The following is a 24,454-nucleotide window of genomic DNA, read 5'->3' as shown; positions in this document are numbered from 1 at the left end:
AGCTGAATAGTAACAAAACTTCCATTTGAAAACACCAAATTATGAGCCTGGGGTTAATATCTCCATAGAGAAAGTATTTTCTCCAATTTATCTACACAGAGCAGACACTTGTTTTAATGTGCATAAAATGTCCCTGAAAATCATACTCTGTGTAGGTCACACCCCCAGAAAATCATGTCTATAAATTATAAACAACACTTCCTTCATTCATGCCACTGCCTCTGAGGCCTTCTCTTACGACCCTTGGGTAATAACAATGCCTCTCGATGTAGTGATCTCTTTAGAATTCAAGCCAACTGGTGGTGACGGTGTGGAGGGGGGAGGGGCTCCTGTCCTCATCAAAAGCGGCAGAACCACATCGGGCCCCAGCTACTGTATGTTGTAATGTAGCGTATGTTTCGGACTCTGAGGACATCCTGGGGAGATACTTTTCCCTCTTTTTGCAGACACCTTTCCCCAAACGTTCCCTCCCTGATTGGTACCCTGCATTGTCTCTGACCCGTGTCTACTTCCTTTGGATATAATCTTACTCTGTCTTCTCTACCACCTTTAACCATTTCGCAATTAGTCACATTTAAATTTCTAGGATGAGATCATGACGTCTTGAAAGGCTTTTCAGTCTATTGTAGGATTTTCAAAAATTGCTATTGACCTTCCTCTGCCACAGTTTACTGGCATGGCTGTTGGGTAGGGAGGGCTCAGACTGGCCTAACTCTGCTCCTGATGACTTCTCCCCCCTAGTCAGGTCCACATTCACTCATACTGGTTAGGGAGGGGTTTTCCCTTAGTTTGCATCCCTCTGGGGTGATTATGACTTTATGGCATGATCTTGTCTCCCACTGTCAATATCTGGCGTGGCTGGATCATGAGCCTTCCCTTCCTTGGTCCTCTTTTCCAATTTCTTGAAGGCCAGGATTTGTCCCTAGCAGTGTGGAAACTTCCTAGCATACAGGCTTTCTTCTATAGTGAAGATGGAGGGGGGTGTGGGTGTCTCAGTCGGATGAGTGTCTGACTCTCGATTTTGGCTCAGGTCATGATCCCAGGGTCATGGATCTAGCCCCAAGTCAAAGCTCTGTGCTGAGCATGGAGCCTGCTTAAGATTCTCTCTCTCTGTCCCCTCCTCAGCCTCCTCCCCATTTGTGCACTCTTTCTCTAAAATAAAATAAAATAAAATAAAATAAAATAAAATAAAATAAAAAAGATTTATAGTGGAGAAGAATTGAATCCATCATTTCTGAGGCCAATCATAGCTTTTCTGCTACGATATGGCCATTTCTTCCCCCAGCCCTCCACTCCATCTTTTGTGTATTTTGCCCTTTTCTTGGGATTATCCTTCAGTATAATCCTTCAACACAATCCTTCTTATGGCTCTAAGAGGCTGCCTTTGCATTTCTTTTTGGTACTGCATTCTGGTGGCCACATATTAAAAAGGTGACCATACAAAAATCAGATCATTGACTTGAGTGAAGTTCGCATAAAGGCAACCAGACTACCTTGTCAGCCTCTCAGCAATGGACCCGATCAGTTGATTCATCCTTATCAGTGTAGCTGGGCACAGCTTCATAACTGTAGTAGGATCTAGACACCCTGCTCCTTGGGACAGAGTCAGTTCCCTAAATATATCGTTTCCTGTAAGTATACATGGCCCCTGGCGGCCTCTGGCTGTGTCTGCACCTGCTACAACTGGTGAATAAGCACTAAGATCCTGCAGGTAGGTCCCGCTGAGGAGCGGCTGTATTTTTCCATCAGCATCAGAGAATTCGTGGGAACACATGTCCCAGTCTGGAAGCCTGCAGGAGCTCAGGCTTCAGACCCAGGAAGGAAATAACTGACACTCATTGCAGACTGCACAAGTTCGTTGATTTTTAGTGAAGTTGAAACCAGAGAATGAACCACAATCATTTGACCATTTTAACACATTTATTTTTATATGGGCTTTATTTATATGAAACATGTGATGTGTTTTGATGGAAAACAGTGGTAGTTATGAAACACAAGTGGCAGCAAGAATTATTTTAGACATGGATTGAAGGCTGAATGGCTCCAGATTATTTGCATAATTGGTTTCCCAGGATAAGTTTCGATATCCAGCAAATATGAAGTATCCCAGTAAATAAACAAAAAAACTAGACCCCCGTTAGCTTTTGAAGAGTTCCCATGGGAAAATCACAAAGGCTATTAAGTTCTGCAACTAATTCCATCACACACAGATATGCTGCTCAGTGGCTGGATAAATATAAATTTACTGAGTGCTCTGGAGGGCTTTGGGGAAGGACGCAGGCACTTACTACAATTACAAAACACACAACTCCTTGTCCAGGCTGAAGTTTCCTTTTATAGGCAAATGGGCTTAAAAATACCTTGCCAAAAACTTGAATTCCTGAAACGACAGAAGCAGACTCTGCTTTGTACTTCTTTTTGTAATATGCTTATTTTGGCCCTTACAGAAATGATCTTTTATTCTTCCCAGTAATTGCTTTTCTGTATTTTAAGTGATTTGTATTATCATGCTTTTTATCATTAAGGTTGGTTCTTAAAAATTTACATCTCTCTCTTTACTTTCTTCTTTTCTAAGGCGCAATACTGACAATTCTTATGAAAGGACGATCCAAACATTGGAAAAATAAATACCAGGAGTAGAAGTTCGCTTAGAGTATTCAAAGGATCGTGTAATTGGTGTAGGCAACATCTGGCTCCTTGTAAAAAGAACACCGTGCATTTAATAATCACAATTTAAAACACTTCAATGCTGTTAACATTTTAACAGTATTTTTGTTTTGCCATTTATTTCGTTGCAAAGTATTCAATCATCCAAAACAGCCTCATATATGTGATCTCTGGCCTTTTATTTTTACTCAATCAGATCCTTAAAGGGATCTTTTAAAATATCTTAAATGTCAGTGTTGAACCTTTACTGAGAGAATCAAAGCACAGATTGTCATCACATTATTCAATATGATGCTTTTGATCTTTTGAAGGGAGTTCTTTCCTTCACCCAAAAGCCTTAACATTTTATAAACAAAGGACAGTGCACATGTCTTATGCTCACCTACTAGCTTTCGGATGGATAAGAATATGTTAATTACGTAGTGAAAATGGCAATGGTTTCAAAACTAAAAGGGAAGCATTACAGGAAGAATGATAAACAAATCTCAGAGGAAGAAAAAAAACCTAGTCCATGAAGAAAGGAACCAAGGAAGGAGGGAAGGAAGGAAGGAAGGAAGGAAGGAAGGAAGGAAGGAACCAAGGAAGGAAGGAGTAGATGTCATTGCTAGAGCAAGTTTTTTTTTTTTCAATGTTGATTTTTACTAAAACACAATACTAAAAAAAACCACACACAAACAAATATCAGGGAAAAAGTAATAAAATGTACTTGAAAGATAAGAAAGCAACACGATTTAAAAGTTTGCAAATTCAATATTCTGATTTTTTTTCCCCAATAAAATTAAATCAGAATGAGGCTGACGTTAGTAGAGTTTGTTTTATCAACTTTAGTTCAAGAGGGAATCAGCATTCTTTACTTAAAAACTTTCTGTATAATCTTTCTGGTAAAAAAAACTATAGAAAATACCATGAACTTCTATGTTTAAATGCCTTATTAAAATCAAAATAACTACCAAAATCTGTCTTTTGTTCTTAACATCAAAGGACATGGCAACAAGGAGAACTAGACAGTGAGAGAAACTCTGAACCTACAGATAATATTTTCTGAAAGTGTTTACATCTTTACCAGGCAACACTAGAATCAATACCAGGAAAAAATCTTAAGGAAACATATCAACCTTTGAACTAATGTCCAAGAAACTTCCCACAATAGTATGTTTATACAAATAACCATTCTGTTGACCTTCTCGAAAATCTCCATGTGAACCATTTCAGTTCAAACTGTAGTTAGGGCCATCTTTTTTTCTAGAAATGAGATCTTTGGTTGTTTTTAGATGCACATGTGGCTGTGTGTGTGCAAGATAATAGTAGTATTTATAGTTTCCTGCCAACTCGCACATTTCTGAGGCATTGCAGTGGGACTGATTGAACATTTAAGCCCTATTCATCGTTGGCCCTAGGGTTAGTAAAGACACCTGTTTTCTTCCTTTTGTTATTGCTATCATGGCTACAAGAGATGAAAGCTGTTCAAAGAATCATAGCTCACTTGTTTTCAAATGAATACAATTATGTAAATTTCAAATTTGTAAAACATTTGCATCTTTAGAGATATTTTCTTCTTTTTCTTTTTAAAGGACTAAATTGGTTTCTCAGCCAAAACTAAATAGATATTTTCAAAAGAGTAGCAGAAATCAAATTTCCAACTTCAAAAATCTAAATGTCATTACATTCTGCTGTTATTGCTACTTTATTATTTCTCAATCTAGGACTGTTTTAACCCTTAGCACCAATTTGTACGAGGAAAGACTCCATGATTCTCATACAGGTCCATTTTCATTTTTATTTCTTTTTATTATTTCTTTTAATGTTTAATTATTTTTGAAAGAGAGAGCATGAGCAGGGGAGGGGCAGAGAGGGAGGGAGACACAGAATCTGAAGCAGGCTCAAGGCTCTGAGCTGTCAACACAGAGCCCGCCGCGGGGCACGAACCCACAAGCCATGAGATCATGACCTGAGTTGAAGTCAGACGCTTAACCGACTGAGCCACCCAGGCGCCCCTCCATTTCCATTTTTAAAATGGACCTTGGAGTCGGTTCCCTGGGAAAGACTTAGAGGTAAGAGAACTTGATAAAGTTGTTTGCTGCTTATAGAACTAAATCCCTTCGTATTGAGCCTAGAATCCGTCCTTCTTATCACAAATGCTATGCAGTAGCATGGCAGAATTTCAGTTGACCTTTACTCATACTATTCAAACATTGTGGAGGCTTGTGGGAGGGTGCGCTTCAGGAGGTATTGGGGATATTCACGGACTGGAACAAGAGTTTATGTGTTATATCCCATTCTTGGAATAAAGTAGGCATGTCTTCCATTCAGAGGAAAAGGATATACAGGGCTATCCACATCCCTGCAACGTACCTTCTCTGTGTAGATTTCTGAAGGGCAATTCCATTGAATTATTGATCTGAAACATTTTGCATGAGATCCACAAGCAGAATGATCTATAACATGTGGGGTTCTTTCAGATGAAAAAGATTAGAGCCACTGTCAGCGCTCTGGAGAGATTTTTAAATTGTGGTTCACAGATACGCCTGGTGTGTTCTTGGTCCAGGGGAGGACCTAATGTAAATCTTGATTCCTTTAGTCTAAGAGAAATGCCACATTTGAGCATAACCTGCCTGAGAGCAGGGAGGATATCTTGGTTTCTGTGTAATCTCTCAAAGTGGCTAATTCTAGGAAAGCATTTAGTAAATGTTAACAGAGGGAATGAACTGGAATAAGTAAAACCATGATTAAAACATAATTACGTATTTTAATGCTTCATAGTTCATATGCTGGGGGAGTTACTAAGGCGCTCTCTCTCTTTCTCTCTCTCTCTCTCTCTCTATATATATATATATTTGTGTTTTGGGTTTACTATGCAACATCAAGAAAATCTTGTTTTAATTAGGGTCAGAAGCTACTGAGCATCTAAGGAGCTATTATAGCTACATCCTGTTGTCTATGGGAAGTTATTTTATGTAATTGGATCTGATAATACCAGCATAATTCTCTAAAAACAACATATTGAAAAAAAGGGTCTGCTTTATTGAACAATAAAGCATTTTGCCTGATTCTTTCTTCCACTAAAAAGAGTTTTTATGATTAATGTATATTAAATCACATATTAAGTGAATAGATACAAAAGAAATAATGCTGAAATCCAAACACTTTATACTTAAGAAAGCTGTATCTGCCTACTTCCCACAGACTCTCTGTTTTCAAGGGGAGGAAGGAAAAGAAGACAGAAAGGGAGAGAAAGAGAGAAGGAAATGGGTGGAGAGGAAGAAACTTCTTTATTAGGAAAGGATGGACATGTTCTGTATTTTATAAACTCTCCAATTTATATATGGCAATCTCACTAGAAAAACTAATTGCGGAGTGAAGTTTGGTACAAAGCCAGTGTGGCCCAAAGGCTCAAAACAGACATGTTGTAACGATGCTTCGCTAATTACTACACTCAGTGACAGAGACGCCCAAGACCGCACGGTAGGCTCTGAAGCACCCAAGCTACCAAAGTAGCATAAGGTCAATTGAGGGTACTTGCTCTCACTATCTAAGTGAATTGAACCCCATGCTAAGTCATGAGAAGTCCACACATTTGAAGCTGCGTCATTCATGCTTATGCCTATACTAGTTACGAGATAACTGAAGAAGTAGCCAAGCATCTGCCAGAATGTGAAGCAAAAGGAAAGGGGACAATTAAGAAAGCACTGACGTTTATTTGACAACTGAACTCCTGGGCCATCCAGTACTTTATGTAAGTCCCAGGGTGGGGGGACACCTTTGAATAATAGGTGATATTTGTAAATTCCCCAATGGAAGGGGACTACGGTCCACCATGTTCTTTGAAAGACTTTGAATGTCAAGTGCAGAGCTGCCCAAAAGAAGCGAGTATCAGACACTTTTCACCTCTCTCTCTCAGCACCAGTGTAGATTCTTTTTTTTTCTTTCCAATAAAGAGATGGTTGGTGCTCACAGACACCAGGTAAGATCCATTCCACTAGATGTCCAGTGTGGCCAGGCTATGGATGCAAGTGAAAGGGGATTCCAGGCGACATTTGAGGGTTGGTTAGTCTTTAGGCATGGTTCTTTTTCTCCCGACCTTCTTTTTGCTTGAAATACATTTACTAGCTTTTGGAAGATTGGTCATGAGACCACTGACATTTTCCTTCCCTTTCCAACCGAAATCTCTGCCATTTGGTAAAAGCACATTTTTCTTTTCCCAGAAAGGCGACAGGAGCCTTGCCAAGCAAGCTCCCTATGTTTCTTGGTTTTTAACACTGTAAGCGGTGTTAAGCATTACATTTTCAGATACTCAGGGATCGCACTGCATCAGCTCCCTGAATTGCAGATGTCACAGAATGCTACTCTCCTCCTGGATCAAAGAAGAAGAAGGCACCTCCAAGACCACCTCTGGAATGACAGCGGCAGAGAGTCCCCTGGCTTAGGGCAGATGCTGATTAGCAAGTTAATGAAATGTCCTATGGTCAGTTCGAGTTCTGGACATTGTTATGTGATTGTGCTACTCTGAGGGTTAACCTCAGGTGTCATCTGGCAAAATGTTCTATAAAATGTGTATAGAGGCACTTTGGTTAAACACGTTATGCTAATAAATATCACTTTCTCCCTCCACCACCTGTAATGATATTTTTCATTATCATCTGTGGGTTCAATACTGCAAATATCTAGGCTCAGTTCTTAGAGAACATTGTCTTATAAATGCAAATCTAACGCTATAGCATTTCTTCATCATCCAAACGCCACCAACCCTCTCATTTCCCACAAATGCTGAGCACCAATTAGGTATACTACCATGCAAGAACTCGACTACTTCTCACTATATAACAGCAAAGTCTTTCTTCAACAATCTCTTCCAGATGGAACATATTCTTTGGTTTAATTTAAAATTAAATAAGCAAATAAAACAAGGACACCATAATTCAAATCCAAACTAGTCAGTTACTTCCTTCTCTCTTTCCTTCCATTCCCTCCCATGTAGTAGAAGAGGTGAATTATGGGTTGAGCTATCCCTGGTCATACTTCTGTGCCGTCTTCGCCTGTTAGAAAACTTGTCATAATAAACAGTGTGTTTATCATCCTTTCAGACTAGCAATTAAACTGTCCTAGTAATAAACTGTTAGGCAGTGAATAAATGATGTGATAATTGCACCTTCAAGGTTCAGACTAACATAGCAACAATAGACTCCTCTTAAACTTCTGACGGAGTCTGTAGCACCTCTGAATAGATTTGTCTCCGCTGTGTGGAGAAAATGCCTAAATGTGAAGTACATCCCTGGCGGTCCATCGCTGGCTCTGCGTAGGTTGCCTTTTGGGCAAGAAGAAAGATGCGGTCTGTGGTCTGAATTTGTTCTGTGACGCATGAAAGAGTAGACAGAATTCAAATCCAAGTTCAGTAGTCCGGTCAGGTCCTCTGAGCAGCTTCGTAGCAGAAGTCCCCAAAGCTCTGCTGTTGACGGAAGCATTTGGGTTTCTATCGTCTTTCCGAGGCACTTGAGGAAAAGGCTGAATCCACCTGTGGTCATCAAACCTCTGAGCTGTCGTTGTGGTGGCTCTGTGGGGGCATCATGGGCTTGCTGCTGCCCGAGCCCTTCAGGGCGTCCTTTCTCCGGGCGCCCTTCTTGCTCTGGCACATCGTCACTGTGATGGCGGCAAGGCAGAGGGTGAGTAACCCCACGGCGATGCCTCCCACCACCGTGACCAGGCTGACCTCAGAGCTGGGAGGGTTGAGCTCCCGGGGGAGGACGCCGTCAGGAGGAACTCTCCCTCGGGGGATCTGCTTCTTGCTGGTGCGGTCCAGGGCGACGTGCTGGATGTTTGTTCCCCGGTTGTTTTCAGCACCTATTTCCCAGGCCAGCGGGGGTGGGCTCCTCATCTCCCTCTTCTTCCGGCCTTTGGTACCTTCCCGGGGCTTCCCTGAACTCACCAAAGAGTGGTGCTGGTACTCCACGCTTCTTTTGCCAATACCTCGATTGGCGCTGTCTCTCGATCTTACTGTGTAGATGGTGTGTATGTACCACTCTCGGCCCAGAGCCACCTAGAAAACACAGCTCTGTTTGTTAGAAAATTAAATACCATACCAACCTACTGCATGACTTTTGCAAGAGAAGTTAATGGCACAGACAGTAACTGATAATAGACTTTAGTCTGCAAAAGGAATCTACTCTTTCAAAAAAATTTTTTTAATGTTTATTTATTCTTGAGAGAGAGAGAGAGAGAGATCTGATGAATGCGAGCAGGGGAGGGACAGAGAGAGAGGGAGGGAGGCATAGAATCCCAAGCAGTCTCCAGGCTCTGAGCTGTCAGCACAGAGCCCGACGTGGGGCTTGAACCCACGAACTGTGAGATCATGACCTGAGCTGAAGTCGGATGCTTATCTGACTGAGCCACCCAGGTGCCCTGGAATCTACTATTTTTGCACGTATAGTACGTACAAGGCTTTGTGTAGAGCACTCTCAAATATTTTGTGCAACTCTTGAGGGAGGGTGCGCCGGTAAGTATTTGGTCATCTGTGACTTGTAGCCATTGAACGTCAGAGCTGTAAAGAGCTTTAAATATCACACAGCTTAACTTATTCATCTCAACAATGAGTAAACAAGAATGCACAGCAGTAACTTGCTCGTGTCCCTCAACTAGTTAGTGGCAGAGGCAGGACTAGAACTCAGACCTTCTGACCCTCAGGACTCGTGTCCGATTTGTCTTGCTGCATATTTACACACAAGACTGTAGAAGAGGTCAGTTTTTCTGCTTTTCCAGGGCCTGTGAAAAGAAGGGATTTTCTGATGGTTTTTTGAAACTTTCAGGATTTAGAAGGGTCAAATGCTTTGAGTGTTAACAGTAAAAATAATTTTAAAAAAGTACTCAGAACAACAAATATACTTCCTTAAGATTCTTCCTTTAGGGTTGAATAAAGATAATGTGTTTCTGCAGCCCATCCTGTCTGGACAATTTTCAGTAAATTTCCTAAAAGGTATACTTGATCCCCCAAGGATTCACAGTGGGAACACATCTCTGAATTTTTCTCAATTGTCTGCTCAGTGTTACAGTCATGTGGGTCTCTTTACCATCTACCTCTAGGTTAGGACATCCTGTCCTAGTTTATAAAGTCTTTGGGAGTGGAGATTTATGAGCAGCGCCCACTTGTTTTTTGGAATCCAGCGTTTCATACAAGATCACTCTAATAAAGATGGTCATGGAAAGTCGACAGGAAGGAAGTTTTGAAGAAGAAAAGCAGAGTTCCCAACCATCAGACTTAGATTTATATTCTGGGCTGAATGAGGGTCTTCTTTACACAGGGACCTAAAGTAATGTTGAGGCATTAATAAAAATAACAATGAGAGTTTACAGAATGCCCACCATGTGCTCAATATGGTCCTGTGGGGCTTACCTACCTTACCTTATTCAATGTTGCTATGACTTCTGCAACATTACTGTCACTGCCATTTAATAGAAGACATCTGGGGCATTCTGATATTAAGTAACCTGAATGTCCTCGTGGAACTGTTGTAAGTGGCTTGTTACTGGCCCACCTGAAAGAGTGCTGTTGAGTCGACTTTAAACCCATCGGATCCAGGCTGATTCACTAAGAGAACAGCTTCAGGGTCATCCACTGCTAGTCTGGCATTAAACAGGACATTTCCAAAACTGGTGGCTTGTGTCTCTGGCTGAGCTTTGTCCTTTAAGCAACAAGAGAATGAGGAGTGCTGTAGCTAATGACAACTTTTGCAAGTACAGAGTGTTTCTTTCGTTTAGTTTTGTGCAAGTATAAGTATAAAATGTCACCATTTGGTTTCATTTGAAAAGATGCTATTGTTTTTAAACATCAGGCAAAAACACTTGACTTTGAGTGTCTACCTAGTTCATTGTTTGGGTCAAAGCACTTACCACAATTTTAAATCTATACAGGAGCGAAGGAGAATCAGCTAAGCAGCCATATTCTGCATTCGTGGGACTATATTTGGGAACATAGCCATCAGCTCCAGTGCACAGGAACACCTTCTCAATGCTGCAGTAAAAGGAATCACCTAGATTCTGGACAGGATCTACCATGACTCGACCATAAATTATATCACCTGAAACAGAGACGCGGCAATGTTATTTCTGTTACATGGTAAAATGTGTCTATGTGACACTGCAAATAATTTGTGACAGGAATGCCACCAGAGGGTATTTCCTTCTTTTCCTAATCTGGCATCGAATATTGGAAGACCTTCAGGATCTCACACGCTCCCAGGCTAACACCACTTTGAGAACTGACTACATGTGACTGAAGATTTATTGACCCTCCCGTGCTCGACCGGTAGCAGGAAGAACCTCCAGGCTTGGCCTATGGTTTAATATTCATAATATTCCACTGTGGCTAAAGCCTGCTTTAGATAAACAAATTACTTGCCAAGACGCAGACTAATAAAGTCTATAAAAAAGGAATATCGATAAAAAGCTGGGTTAGCTTTATTTGATTTTGAAAGAGAGTTTAGGGAAATTCCCTGGTATTCAATCATCTTTTTCACAGCTAGTACTAAACTCCTGCCATGCATGTTAGGCATTTTGCTAGGTGTTAGAAAGACATCACTGAACAAGGCAGCCATAACCCTTGCCCATGAGGCATTTATAATCTCAAGTAGCTGTAGGATTTGAGTCTATGCACCTTGAGAAAAGACTGAAGAAAACAAACCTAGATTTGTTCCAAAAGTCACTTAGGTAAGGGACATAGAAATAAATTTTTTATTTCCCCAGAAGAAAAACCATCCAATAACATACATACAATTTCAGTGGCCCTACCCCATCCCTGTCAGAGTGGCAAAGACCCAGTGATGTTCTCATAACAATAGCAGGGGTTACAATTTCCCCTCTCAAACATGATCCCAAGAGAGCAAAGCCCAACAGATGCAATGGCAAACAGAGCAGGTGTCCCCCTTGTGAAATGATACCTTCTGCAAAGGCGACATCACTCTCTTGCCCAAATCCCATGGATCCATCAGACAACCAGAGACTCTTCTTGGAGAGTAGGTACATTTGGGTGTTCAAGCTAAACTCAGCTGCTACCGGGTCGCTGACCTGAAACCAAGCGTAAAAGCCCTTTTACGTGTTGTTGATTGTTCTGGTGGTGCATAAATACATTATTCACACACACACACACACACACACACGCACGCACACAGCTGTGTACGTGGACCTGCGGAGTCCTAAAGCCTGCACTGCGATTTTCACACCCAACCAAACTAATGAAGGTAATTATAACACTGGCTCTGTCTTTCTTGAGAAGGCAGACCTGGTGAAGTGAAATTTTTTGGCTGGGACTAAATAGCACTGCTTGAGTTCTTTTCCATTGGTGTAACAGGGTATATCAAGGTCAGTGGAAGGCCAGCTCTTAATAGAAGTTCTTGGACAAAAAGTGCCATCACCTGTCTTTTAATATATAATGGCAGTTAGGGCCTTTGAGGTGGCATGAACTATAGGATATTTACTTTCCTTGAAGATCAAGAATAAGATAAAGAAGTGCAGAAGAACTCTTGGGAAAATTCTCAGACCTCAAGGCAGCAAACTCCAGGAGGAGACAAGATCACATAAGAAAAACAAAAACAAAAAACAAACAAAAAAAACCCCTTCTATACTTTTTAAAAAATTTTAATGTTTATTTATTTTTGAAAGAGAGAGAGAAAGAGAGAGAGAGAGAGGGAGAGGGAAAGCTTGTGCGAGCGGGGGACGGGCAGAGAGAGAGGGAGACAGAGAATTAGAAGCAGACCCCAATCTGTCAGTCCAGAGCCTGAAGTGGGTCTTGAACTCACAAACGGTGAAATCATGACCTGAGCTGAAGTCGGACGCTCAACCGACTGAGCCACCCAGGTGCCCCAACCCTTGCATACTCTTCAACTCTGAGTTGCATATCCTGAACCAATGCCAGATAAAGGGCAGTTCTTTCCTCTTTCCTTCCTTTCTTGCTTCCTTCTTGTCTGACTTCCTTTTTTCTCAGCATGTGAGAATTAAAGTCATTGGGTGAATTTATTTATTTATTTTTACTGAGAAGACCATGACCTTAATAAAATGGGATTCTGTAAGTCAGGGGAAAATAACTCCAAAAGGCACACCTGTTGGAACCGTATGTCAAGGTCAAAGGTGACAGGCTCTCTGGGGTTGCAGGTGACTGGCAGGCGGTACTCTTGATTCGATGGAATGGTGCATGGCAGCAGCTTTACGGTGTAGGTCCCCGAATAGTCACGCACCTTTGAGGAGAAGAGAGGACGTTTATGTTCTTCATGTAAAAATCTGAGGTGGAGGCCAACCATATGAGATTCTTAAATACAGAGAACAAACAGGGTTGATGGGGGGGTGGTGCGGGGGAGAGGGGAAAATGGGTGACGGGCATTGAGGAAGGCACTCGTTGGGATGAGCATTGGGTATTGTATGGAAGCGACAGACCATGGGAATCTACCCCCCAAACCAAGAGCACGCTGTACACACTGTATGTTAGCCAACTTGACAATAAACTACATTAAAAAAAAAAAAAAAGAATCTGAGGTGTAATCAAAGGCAGCAGAAAAGCAAACTTAAGTAAGAGCCTGAGTCACTTACGGCAAAGTCAGAGACAAAGCTCCATTGCTGTACTGGCTGGTTATAGGTGGGTTCACTCCTTATGAGGCGCAGGGAAAAGGTCAGGCCTGGATGGTCAGCCGACATGATCATTGAGCTCGTGAAGGATGCTAGAAAAGTGCCATTATAATAATGGTATAGTAGTTAAAAGAGTACATAACACATTAGAGTTTTCAAAGTAACTTATCGTACATTGCTTGCTTTTAACACCAAACTTTCAAAGTCACAGTGTTGGTATAATTGTCCTCATTTTGTCCCCGAGAAACCGGGCTGAGACTGATTATGGTGACTCTCCCAAGATCACACAGCTGGGATGTGTGCCCTCTGATTCCTAATTCAGTGCCTTTTTCCACTTTATAATTCTATCAAGAGATACTTGTGCAGATAATTGTGCTCCAACAGTTCAGGGCTACTTTCCAGGGAGAGGCAGCAGGGCAATAAAAGCTGATGTGAATGCATTTATTGTGCACCGGGGCTATGAGCTGAGTTTTCGTCTATTAGCATCCACACAGCCGGGAAAACCCAATTTATAAGTGGAATCTAATTTTACTTAGATTGTCTGTAATTGTGTCTAAACAAAGATTCAGTTTATTAGAAAGGTAGACATGTGGAAGGGACCTGTAAAGACCAAGAAATTTTATTTTCCAGAACTGTCAATTATAATAAAGCAAAATGAGCCTTTTTGGGTCTGTTTTTCTTGCGGCTCAGTCTCATAAAACTACAATGAACCCTCTTTCTCTTCTGAATTTCAGCCCTATTCTCTCCTTTGTTTAGAGCTCAAACCCAGAAAAAGGAAGGAAGGAGAAGACAGTAAGTGAACTATTTTCCCCTTCCAATCTGACAACAGTTGTCAAAGGGACAATACGCAAAACCAATTTAGTGATATGGAGAATCAAATAAAAAAAGATGTCTAATGAAATGTCCTTTATAAAAAAAAAAAAAAAAAAAAAGGCCTGGACATAAGATTTCAGTGACTGCCTCCTCGTTGGTATTCAAACCACAATCTGCTGTCACAGTTAGTAAAATGACATAGCCAATCCTTATTAAAGATAATTAGTTACCATGTCTGAAATGTAAGTATCACACTGAAGTGCCACTTCTGCCTCTGTTACAAAGGTTTCTTACAGTGTCTAGAAAATAATTGTGAACGGAGAAGGGCTCGCCGAACAAACGACCTAAAATTCCACTTCTCATACAACAGAATTGAAGCAGAGAAGGGGATTGTTGTTGCTAGGCTCTTTATCCAAGGCAGACTCCACCAAAAATGAACTCAGAATTTTCTTTTAAATTTACTTTAACCCTTTTGCGTTTTCTCCAAAAATCTACGTACATAATGATGACTATGTAGCTGATGAGAGGGAGCTGAGCAATTCTCAGGCACCCTGCAGGTAAGTCACAGTGATAATTCATTTGAAAGTAGGGTTTCAGACCTCCCGCGGAAGCATGCTGAAACACGGCACTTGTGGGTGTGGGAAATCTGTATCCTGCTGTCTAGGGCATGCCTGTTAGTGGATTACAGGGCTTACCCGGATGGGAGAGTACAAACAAGCCGTGGAACTGAGCCTCCGTCTTGAAGTTCACGACCAAGCGCCCCTCTTCGCCAATGCGCATGCTAGTGGGATAGAGAGAACCTACATGGGGAGAGTGCGCAAGAATGGAAATATGGGTGACCTGGGACTTCTGATGGGCAGGATTTCTTCCAAATTTGAAGTCAGAACGGTCTCATCTTTAAACATTCTAGCCAAGGGGTGCTATCGGAAGAATTCTGAGTGATAAGAGATGCAAAAGTATTTTGTTTTGTTTTGTTTTGTTTTCTGACAAGAAAAGATGTCTAGAAGGGAGGCAAAATAGAATCAGGGAACGTTGAGAGAGGTCACTATGAAATATACAGATTGATTATAATAGACCAACATTCCCCCCCCCCCCAAAAGCATTAGTTATTACATAAATGAAGCTGTAAATTGAGGGACACAGTAAAATTGTGAAATGTTGAAGATTTGGACACAGAAGTGGGTTTGTGTTCTCCAGAATGATTCCGAATTTTATGGGCTTAATAAAAACTCTGGAGCTTTTCCAAGACTGTTAGCAGTGTGACCAAAGTTGGTTCCAGATAGAAGAAGGAAACTCCTGGGTGGCTCAGTCGGTTGAGGTCGTTTGTTCCAGATACTGAGACTTCGGCTTAGGTCATGATCTCATGGCCCTTGAGTTCGAGGCCCGCATCAGGCTCTGTGCCGACAGCTCAGAAACCTGGAGCCTACTTCAGATTCTGTGTCTCCTCTCTCTGCCCCTCCCTGGCTCACGCTGTCTCTCTCTCTCAAAGATAAAATAAAAACATTAAAAATTTTTTTTCTAAAAGGGAAGAAGGAAACATGAGATCCTCATGTAATACTTGAGAACCCTTGCATGGATCCACATTAAAATTTACTTAAATATACATTTTCTAAGGCAAAATACAGAATTAAAACATGAAAATGTAAAATAACCTGGAATGACCACTCAGGGTGCACATATTACCTATCACATAGCTTTAAGGCGATTTTACTGTGCTTAAGATAGCAAATTTTGATGCTCTGTCAATAGTATTTTCCTCCTGGCTCATAGTAAGTAATGCAGGCATGATGCTCAGATAGGCATGGAACCAGAATAGCAGCATGGGCCTGAAAAGCAACAGTACTCATCCTACTAATAGATAATTAGCTTTATGCTTGTGGACTTTGAATTATACTTCTGACGTGGAGACTGAAAGAAAGATTTGCAGATGCTTATGGGCTCAGGAGGTAGTTGTACTTACTACACTGTTCCAAAACATTCAGCTAAAATATCATAGAATAATAGAATTTTAAAATAAAAAGAATACTGGAGGTCTAGCTTATCTTTCAGAAGAAACTGAGTGCCACAAAGGTTAAGGAGTATGTTCAAGATCACACAGCTAGTTAGTTGTGGAGCCAGAACGAGGATCCAAGATATCTCTCCTTCCTCCCTTCCTCCCTTCCTCCCTCCCTCCCTTCCTTCCTTCCTTCCCCTCTCTTCCTCCCTCCATCTTTCTTTTCTTTCTTTCTTTTCTTTCTTTCTTTCTTTCTTCCTTTCTTTCTTTCTTTTCTTTCTTTCTTTCTCTTTCTTTCTTTCTTTCTTTCTTTCTTTCTTTCTTTCTTTTCTTTCTCATGCCCCACATGGAGCCCAAAAAGGGCTTGAACTTACAACCCTGAGATCAAGACCTGAGTTGAGATCAAGACTCAGACACGTAAACAACTGAGCCACCCAGGCACTCCCTGAGCCAAGAGGTGCCATTTCTTATGTTCAACTGGAACTTCCTCTATGCATTTTCTAGAATCTAGGAAACATGTTGACTGTAAAATGAACTGTAAGGATTAAATATCCATGAAATATATATGTTATATTTAGCAGGCACATATTATGCAAAATTTGGAGGATTGATACGATTTAGTTTTTCCATGACGAAATAATCTTAAAATATTTAATATAAAGTAATTGAAGGTCACTTCCATTAGTTTAAGCTAGAGTAAAAATTCCTCTTAAGTAATTCAAATGGGTAAGAAAACAAGTTTTCCAAATTATTAACCCACCTTGGAGTTCCGCTTCTGGTGGGCTGCCGATTCCATCATTCCACAAGATGGCAGTGTCATACACAAAAGTCAGACGGAGCTCTGACTTCAAGTCAAAATGTTGCCAGCCTCCTACCCCAACAGGAGAATGGAGCACGTAGGAAACATACAGAGGCACTCGAAGGGTCACATAGGACTGTACTAGATTTAGGACCTGAAACAATAAAATTGTACCTATCAACATGATTCAGGGTTAATTAGAGGAGTCTAATTTTGTACAAGCTGTTGTCTCCACTCAGCTAAAGATTTTTAGTAGCCACTGAAGAAAGGAAGTGACAACATTTACACTACTGTCTCCTCACTTAATTATGGAGCAATTACATCGTTGTTACTACAGTACCTTCCTTTGCAACAAAGGATATGTGGCAGAAATCTTGAAGGTGAATTCCATTGTTTTGAGCATATTATGCCTGCACAGTCTTTTCTGTTTTGTAACAGCTTTATTAAGATACAGTACACACACCATGTAATTCACCTATTAGAGTGGACAAACCCACAGTATTTAATATATTCAGGGAGAGGTGGAATTTTCAACACAGTCAATTTTAGGACATTTTCATCACCTCCAAAGGGAATTCCCAAACCCATTAGAAGTCATTCTTTTATTCCCTCCTCCTCCAAACCTCTGGCAGCCACTAGCCCTATTTTCTGTCTCTATGTATTTGTCAATCCTGGACTTTTCATATAAATGGAATCATAACAACATGCGGTCTTTTGTGACAGGTTTCTTTCACTTATGTTTCCAAGGTGCATCCATGTTGCTGCACATGTCAATACTTTTATTTCTGAAGAGCCTACCATTTTACGCATAAGCCACACATATTTAGCTGTTCATCAGTTGACGGTCATCTAGGTTACTTCCTGTTTTGAGTTATTATGAATAATACTGCTGTAAGATACTATTAAATTACTACATAAAGGAAGATAAAATAAAGCAGGAAACACCTAGAAGCAAATATGTTTAGTAATGACATGTAACACTTAATATGTCTCAAAAATAATTGGTTGAAATGAAGTGAACTGCTTGCAATTTTACACTTTCCTTCTTCAGGTATTTTGCAGGTGGGCTAGGACTAATATAGGATAAACTAATATTTATTGAGCCGCTAGGTTCACAATAAAAGCCATTTAATACTTTTAATCTCCCTCATAATTATATTTATATGTATGTGTGGATGGTTGGATGGATAGATGCTTGGATGGATGGATGGATGGATGAGTCATTGGATGGATGGATCGATAGATGATGCATAGAAAAAGAGAGAGAGGAAAGTTAAGGCTCAAAGAAATACATTTCTCACAGAATTGTTTAAGCCTCCTCAGTGGCCCCTGCCATTACTACACACCTCATCACATTCCAAACAAAGCTGAGGGCGGTCCTAAGATCACCTAACCAACGTTATCATACTTCAGTCTCAAAACAGCTTTGCAGAATAGCTGGGCAAATATCCTCTTCTACACAAGAGGAAACAGACTTAAGTCAGATCATACTCTTGAGAAGTTCCAGCTGGGCTTTCTGATACCACTCTAATTCTCCTTCCACAATGAATGGCAACAGGGATCATAGACATGTGTTGGTGAATAATATGAATCATGAGAGCCGTAATTTATCACTTTATCATAGACTAAAAAATAAACTCCTTAAATCACAAAAATGATGATGTGAATTGCCAGCAAAAATATTTAAAAAGGAAACCATCATCCAAGCAAATGATTTGATTCCTAGCTGTGTAGTGGCTAGCATTCCCCATCATCTGCTAGCCCGGCCTGCAGAAGGGGGGCCTTGCAACCAAAGTCCTTTGAGATTATTTTTGTGAAGTGTCGATATCATTGCAGTTAATGAGAACTGGATCTTGTAGTGCAATTTTAATACTCAGTGTAAAGGAGAGTGATTAAGTCAATGTATATTCCCCTGGAAATTAAGATTAATATTTCATCCTGTGATTTTAATAAACTTTTAAAAATTAGGCTTTAGGCATGAGTTTCCAATTAAAATTTCTAGGTGCTAATCATTTTTGCCAATGTTATGTATCAAATGTTACTATCTTGGAGAGAACTACTAGCATTCACTTCCTACGAATAAGTTACTTGGCACAAAGCTCTCTAATTCTATTTTCTTTGATTGGTTCTTGTGGTAACTTAAGAGTTTGGCCATTTCTGGACATGGAATCAGCATCTGACTGCCTTTTCTTGCTCATCACGGCCAGGTCTTCTGTGTCTGCTTAGAACCGCTGTCTGGAGTAAGTGTAGCCAATGGAACAATGTCAATCACCCACGTCACCTCCTGTTCATTCCAGAAAAACTGAAGAATGCAATGGGGTCAATTTAACTTCTGGACGTCATCTTAATGAGTACTTAGTTTTCTTTCTGCCTGTATGACAGGGCTTTTTAAGGTGTTTATTTATATTAGAAGAAATACATGTGGTACATGCTCTTCAAGCAACTGTGACATGACATAGGAGTTTATGGGTCCTTCTGGATGTTTTGAGTTTTTTCAACAAAATGAAATGATACTTTAACTTCCATATTTGAAGGGAAAATATAAAATGCAAATTCTCTGGAAAAGGTAACACTGATATCAATTTCCACTACCACTACTAAGTGGCTAATAATGGGCAGCAAGTATATATTTGGGGAGGTATTGTCAGCTGAAGGGACAAAGGAATTTCTGCTGGGCCATGTCAGATGGGTAGGAGAGGGAAATAACAGGAAAGAAGATGAATACTCTAAAAGAAAAATTATACTCAGAATGCTGTCTAAGGTGGGAACTAGAGTTGAGGTAAATCACAGTAGATTTAATTGTTCACTTATCTGGGGGGGTGCCTGGGTGACTCAGTCGGTCAAACACCTGACTCTTGATTTCAGCTCAAGTCATGATCTCATGGTTTGTGGTGGGTTCGAGACCCATATTGGGCTCTGCACTGATGGCACAGAGCATGCTTGGGATTCTCTCTCTTTTTCTCTCTGCCTCTCCCCTGTGTGCACACACTCTCTCTCTCAAACAAAAAATTAAATAAACAAACTTAAATAAAAAAAAATCTTCACTTATTGGGGCATACAGCTTAAGCCATCCAACTTACATATTACCTTATTAAAGTAGGCAGTATATATACGCACTGCTTCTTATAGAAGTTGGCAGTATAGGGGCGCCTGGGTGGCTCAGTCGGTTGGGCGACCGACTTCGGCTCACGTCATGATCTTGCAGTCCGTGAGTTCGAGCCCTGCATCGGGCTCTGTGCTGACAGTTCGGAGCCCGGAGCCTGTTTCAGGTTCTGTGTCTCCCTCTCTCTCTGCCCCTCCCCCGTTCATGCTCTGTCTCTGTCTCAAAAATAAATAAACGTAAAAAAAAAAAAAAAGAAGTTGGCAGTATATATTGTATTAATAAAACCTATCTAGATTTACTTTGTTCTTCTGCCCCTTTTACTCAAGCAAGACTATATTCTACATGTGTTGAAATTAAGCCATGAAGAAGTCAATTGGCTTGCCCAAGATTATTCAGCACAATCAGCACGAACATTCAAGTATCCAGACCAGCACTATTAAATAAAAATATAATGTGAGCCACACATGTAATTTAAAATTTTCTAGTAGCCATACTTCAAAAAGTAAAGGGAGGGGCACCTGGGTGGCCCAGTGGGTTAAACATCCGACTTTGGCCCAGGTCATGATCTCGTGGTTCATGAATTCAAGCCCCACATAGGGCTCTGAACTGACAGCTCAGAGCCTGGAGCCTGCTTCGGATTCCGTGTCTCCCACTCTCTCTGCCCCTCCCCTGCTCACACTCTCTCTCTCTCTCAAAAGTAAACATTAAGAAAAAAAGTAAAGAGAAACATGCTAAACTAACTTTAAGAATAGCTTACTTACTCCAGTATATCAAATATATTACATTTTAATATGTAGTCAATAAAATTTTATTTATTTATTTATTTATTTATTTATTTATTTATTTATTTAAGATAGGGAGTATGTGTGTGTACATGGCAGGGGGGCAGTGGGGAGAGGCAGAGGGAGAGAGAGAATTCCAAGCAGGCTCACGCTGTCAGTACAGAGCCCAACACGGGGCTCGATCTCAATGACCATGAGATCATGACCTGAATCAAAACCAAGAGTTGGATGCTTAACCATGTGAGCCACCCAGGCACCTCATGGTTTCTTTGGGTTTTTTTAAGTGAGAGTAATGTTAGTTCTGTAGAAAGCTGGGAAACTAAAAGCATCTAAAAAGAAAAATCTTGTTCATTAGTCTGTTATCATTGTGCACAGCCAAATTTTCTAGTTCTCTCCAATATACACACACATTTTTAATAGTAGCAATGTAGTATCACTTATACTACCTTGTATATTGCTTTTTAACTTAATGTTGTTAGCATTTTCTCATGACAAGGAAAATTCTTCAGATACATGACTTTTGATGGCTATATAATATTTTTACCTTGTGGGTAATCATAACTATTCTATTATTGGTCATTTAGTTAATTTCTAATTCTATCATTGTAAATATCCCATAAAGTTATCCTAAATACTAAGGAATCTGTGGACCAGTATTGACCCTACCTCATTCCAGGGTCTCCCTTATGCATCTCTGATCTCATAAGACTTCAGAAAGTCTTGTATGTGGACACAAGCCTAGGCCTCTTTCTTCCAAGTGTTCCTGGATGTGTAGACTGCTAATACTACTAATCCCTTGGCTAAAGATTCTAACTTGTTAAAACAATGATCTCCCCTGGGTAGCTAAGTACATGTTTTATTGAGACTTTAAGCTATTGACATCGATGAGCCTTCTTTACACATTCACAAACACCACCATCTTGATGATGTAGACATATTTCTGGTAACAAAAGGAGCAATAGAAAGAAATTTCAATCCGTGGGAAATCCATACTAGTGGTAGTCAGATAACATTCTAACAATTCTACTTCAATTTTTAATCTTTGAAATAAGCACAAACCACATATCCCACATAAAGGTGGGTAGATACAAGATTGTAAAATACTTTTAAATGATCATTGTTTTCAACCTGTGTGGTTTAATTAAAAGACCTTGGGTAGGGGAGCCCGGGTGGCTTAGTTAGTCAAGTTTCAGACTCTTGGTTTTGGCTCAGGTCATGATCTCATGGTTTTGTGAGTTTGAGCCCCACATTGGGCTCTGTGCTGATGGTGTGGAGCCTGCTTGGGATTCTCTCTCTCTCTCTCTCTCTCTCTCTCTCTCTCTCTCTCTCCCCCTCCTCCACTCACACTGTCTCTATCTCTCTCAAAAATAAATGAATAAACTTTAAAAATGAAAAAAAAGACCTTGGGTAAATAGTTTAATCAGTGCTTCCCCATATGGTAACCACTAGCCATGTGTGGCTATTGACCATTCAAAATGAGTCTAGTCAGAATTGAGATGTGTTGTGCATGCAAAATACACACCAGACTTCAAAGACAGTAGCAAAAAAAAAGTAAAATATCTCATTAAATATAATTTTAGAGGGGTGCCTAGGTGGCTTAGGCAGTTAAGCATCCAACTCTTGATTTTGGCTCAGGTCATGATCTCACAGTTGTGAGCTAAGTTTTGGATTTGTATAACTTTATCAGCAGGGGGCATAGACATAACTGGCATGCATTCTCATGACCACGGTTGGGCAGCATTTTGGTCCCAAGCACAGAGAAGTACATTTGCCTTTCTTGCAATTATATCTGGGACCACATCCATTCCTGTCATTCACCCAATCAAGTGGCATTTAATTCACTCAATTAAATGTCCAGATAAGAATCATGATGTGGTTAACCGCACAGGTTTACAAGCGAATTGAATTTGGGCCATTATTTGAATTCTCTTTGCTTCAGCCTTCTTATCTCTAATAAGGGGGAAAAATTCATATTTGTTTCATAATGTGAGGACAGAATTTGTGGAAATATGTATTTAGAAGAATGGCGGGCACAGAGTAGACATTAAATAATTGTTAGCTATTGCTATTATTATCATTATTGTTATTGTTAGTACAATCATTAGGTATTTTCTCTTTTTCTCCAGAACTCAAAAGTAATGGGGAAAATTAGGGAAATATCTCAAAGAGCTACTATATTTCTTCTACTTTATATTTTCCTCTTCCTCACCTATATTTAAGTAATGTGTGTGTTGGGGGGAGGTGGGGAGAAGTAAAAGTTTAAGCCTAAGGAAGAAAGTAGGGGAAATGGAGATGAACATCTCTGAGCTCCACTCTAAGAAAGTGATCAACGTGTCTTATTAGATTGTATTAATGTTTAGTTTATACTGAGGCTTTTAAAATTTTATAACAAGATCCTGAAATTTCAGTGATTTATACTGAATCTGGTCATCTCTATTTATGTTGATTGTGATGGTGATACTTTTAGATTTATTTTCAACAATTCTAAAGCAAAAAAACAAAAACAAAGCTTCTAAGAAGAAACTCCTGTACGCATCTGGGCATCTTAGGAAGGTAATGCAAACCAGTTAAGAATTGGATGAGATAATTCTTCTATTCCTAGTGTTAGGTACCAGAAGCCTTGCAGGCAGGTAAATCTTAACATCAGCCTCCGGTTGCTAGCTTTCACCTAACGGAGCAGAACCACTGACAGCTGAACTACAGAAGCAGGGCAGTGACTTTTCTGCCTGGCAGTGGTGATAGGAAGGAAAAAGCACTGAAGTTAAAAAATTAAATAGAGGAACTGTGATTTAAACACACACACACACACACACACACACACACACACACACACAGCAAAGTGTAGTCAATTTAGCTAAGCATTTTATGGTAAGATTTGGCTAGAGACATGAACACATTAGAGGGACAGAATTTGCATTCAAAATGGCCTTGGGGCGAAGCGTATGACTTCAGGTCATGATCTCACAGTTCTGCGTTGGGTTTTGTGCTGACAGCCAGAGTCTGGAGCCTACTTTGGATTCTGTGTCTCCCTCTCTCTGCCCCTCCCCTGCTTGTGCTCTCTCTCTAAAATAAATAAATATTAAAAAAAAATAATGCCCTTGAGACACTGAAGAAGTGGAGAGATGTAATAGGATAGGACTTCAGCGGGCAAGTGCAAGGTTTTCACTAGAGAAGGCTGTCTGGGTTGCAGATATAAAGGATCAAAAAATGCTGCCACTTTGCAGAAAAGATGGAAAACATTCTTGAGGGTGAAAATAAACTATAGCCTAGGTGAGATCCATAGAAAAGCTCCATGGTACTGAGTGAATGATAACAAAGAACTGGAACTAAAATGTAATCCTATTATATATCTAATTTTGTCTATGCTGATAGATCCTGTGACTTATGCAAGATCCTGAGAGAAGAGCAATGAGAAAGAAAACCGGAATGATTGAATAACGGATTGGAAACAAGTTCTGTGAGTCCCAGCTGAAGGAACCAGGGATATTTGACCTATAAAGGAAAAGGCTGACGTAGATTTGTTAATATGAGCCTTGATTTTTATTCTGGGGGAAGACTTTTTTCTTTCATGTTTCTTTCTGGTGGCAAAGATACACTGGGGAAGAGGGACCTGAAGAGGTAACACTTCCGAGGGCTTAAGTAACTCACCCAGGGACACAAAGCTAGAAAACCTCAGAGCCAAATTTAGGTCTACA

The 24,454-nt window shown here is 40.3% G+C and overlaps 1 protein-coding gene across 4 annotated transcripts in view; it reads right to left on the bottom strand.

Moving 5' to 3' along the window:
* Positions 1 to 2,219: 2,219 nt before the first annotated feature.
* Positions 2,220 to 24,454, bottom strand: part of FREM2 (FRAS1 related extracellular matrix 2) — a 168,155-nt gene continuing 145,920 nt past the window's right edge. For 3 of the 4 annotated variants that reach the window (XM_027064727.2, XM_053214654.1, XM_053214661.1), the window contains 8 exons: positions 16,836 to 17,028; positions 14,778 to 14,882; positions 13,234 to 13,361; positions 12,750 to 12,884; positions 11,592 to 11,718; positions 10,546 to 10,733; positions 10,191 to 10,337; positions 2,220 to 8,698 (listed from right to left, as the gene is read on the bottom strand). In XM_027064727.2, coding sequence (XP_026920528.2) covers positions 8,186 to 8,698; positions 10,191 to 10,337; positions 10,546 to 10,733; positions 11,592 to 11,718; positions 12,750 to 12,884; positions 13,234 to 13,361; positions 14,778 to 14,882; positions 16,836 to 17,028 — 1,536 coding nt within the window. In that variant the 3' untranslated portion in view covers positions 2,220 to 8,185. Of the gene's footprint in view, positions 8,699 to 8,743; positions 9,421 to 10,190; positions 10,338 to 10,545; positions 10,734 to 11,591; positions 11,719 to 12,749; positions 12,885 to 13,233; positions 13,362 to 14,777; positions 14,883 to 16,835; positions 17,029 to 24,454 lie in introns of those variants that run through there. The other variant, XM_053214662.1, reaches the window with a different exon arrangement.

This window comes from Acinonyx jubatus, chromosome A1, assembly GCF_027475565.1.
Source record: "Acinonyx jubatus isolate Ajub_Pintada_27869175 chromosome A1, VMU_Ajub_asm_v1.0, whole genome shotgun sequence".
Taxonomy (NCBI): Eukaryota; Metazoa; Chordata; class Mammalia; order Carnivora; family Felidae; genus Acinonyx; species Acinonyx jubatus.
The sequence above is the reverse complement of the archived record's forward strand: the minus strand, read 5'-3'. Positions and strand labels throughout refer to the sequence as shown.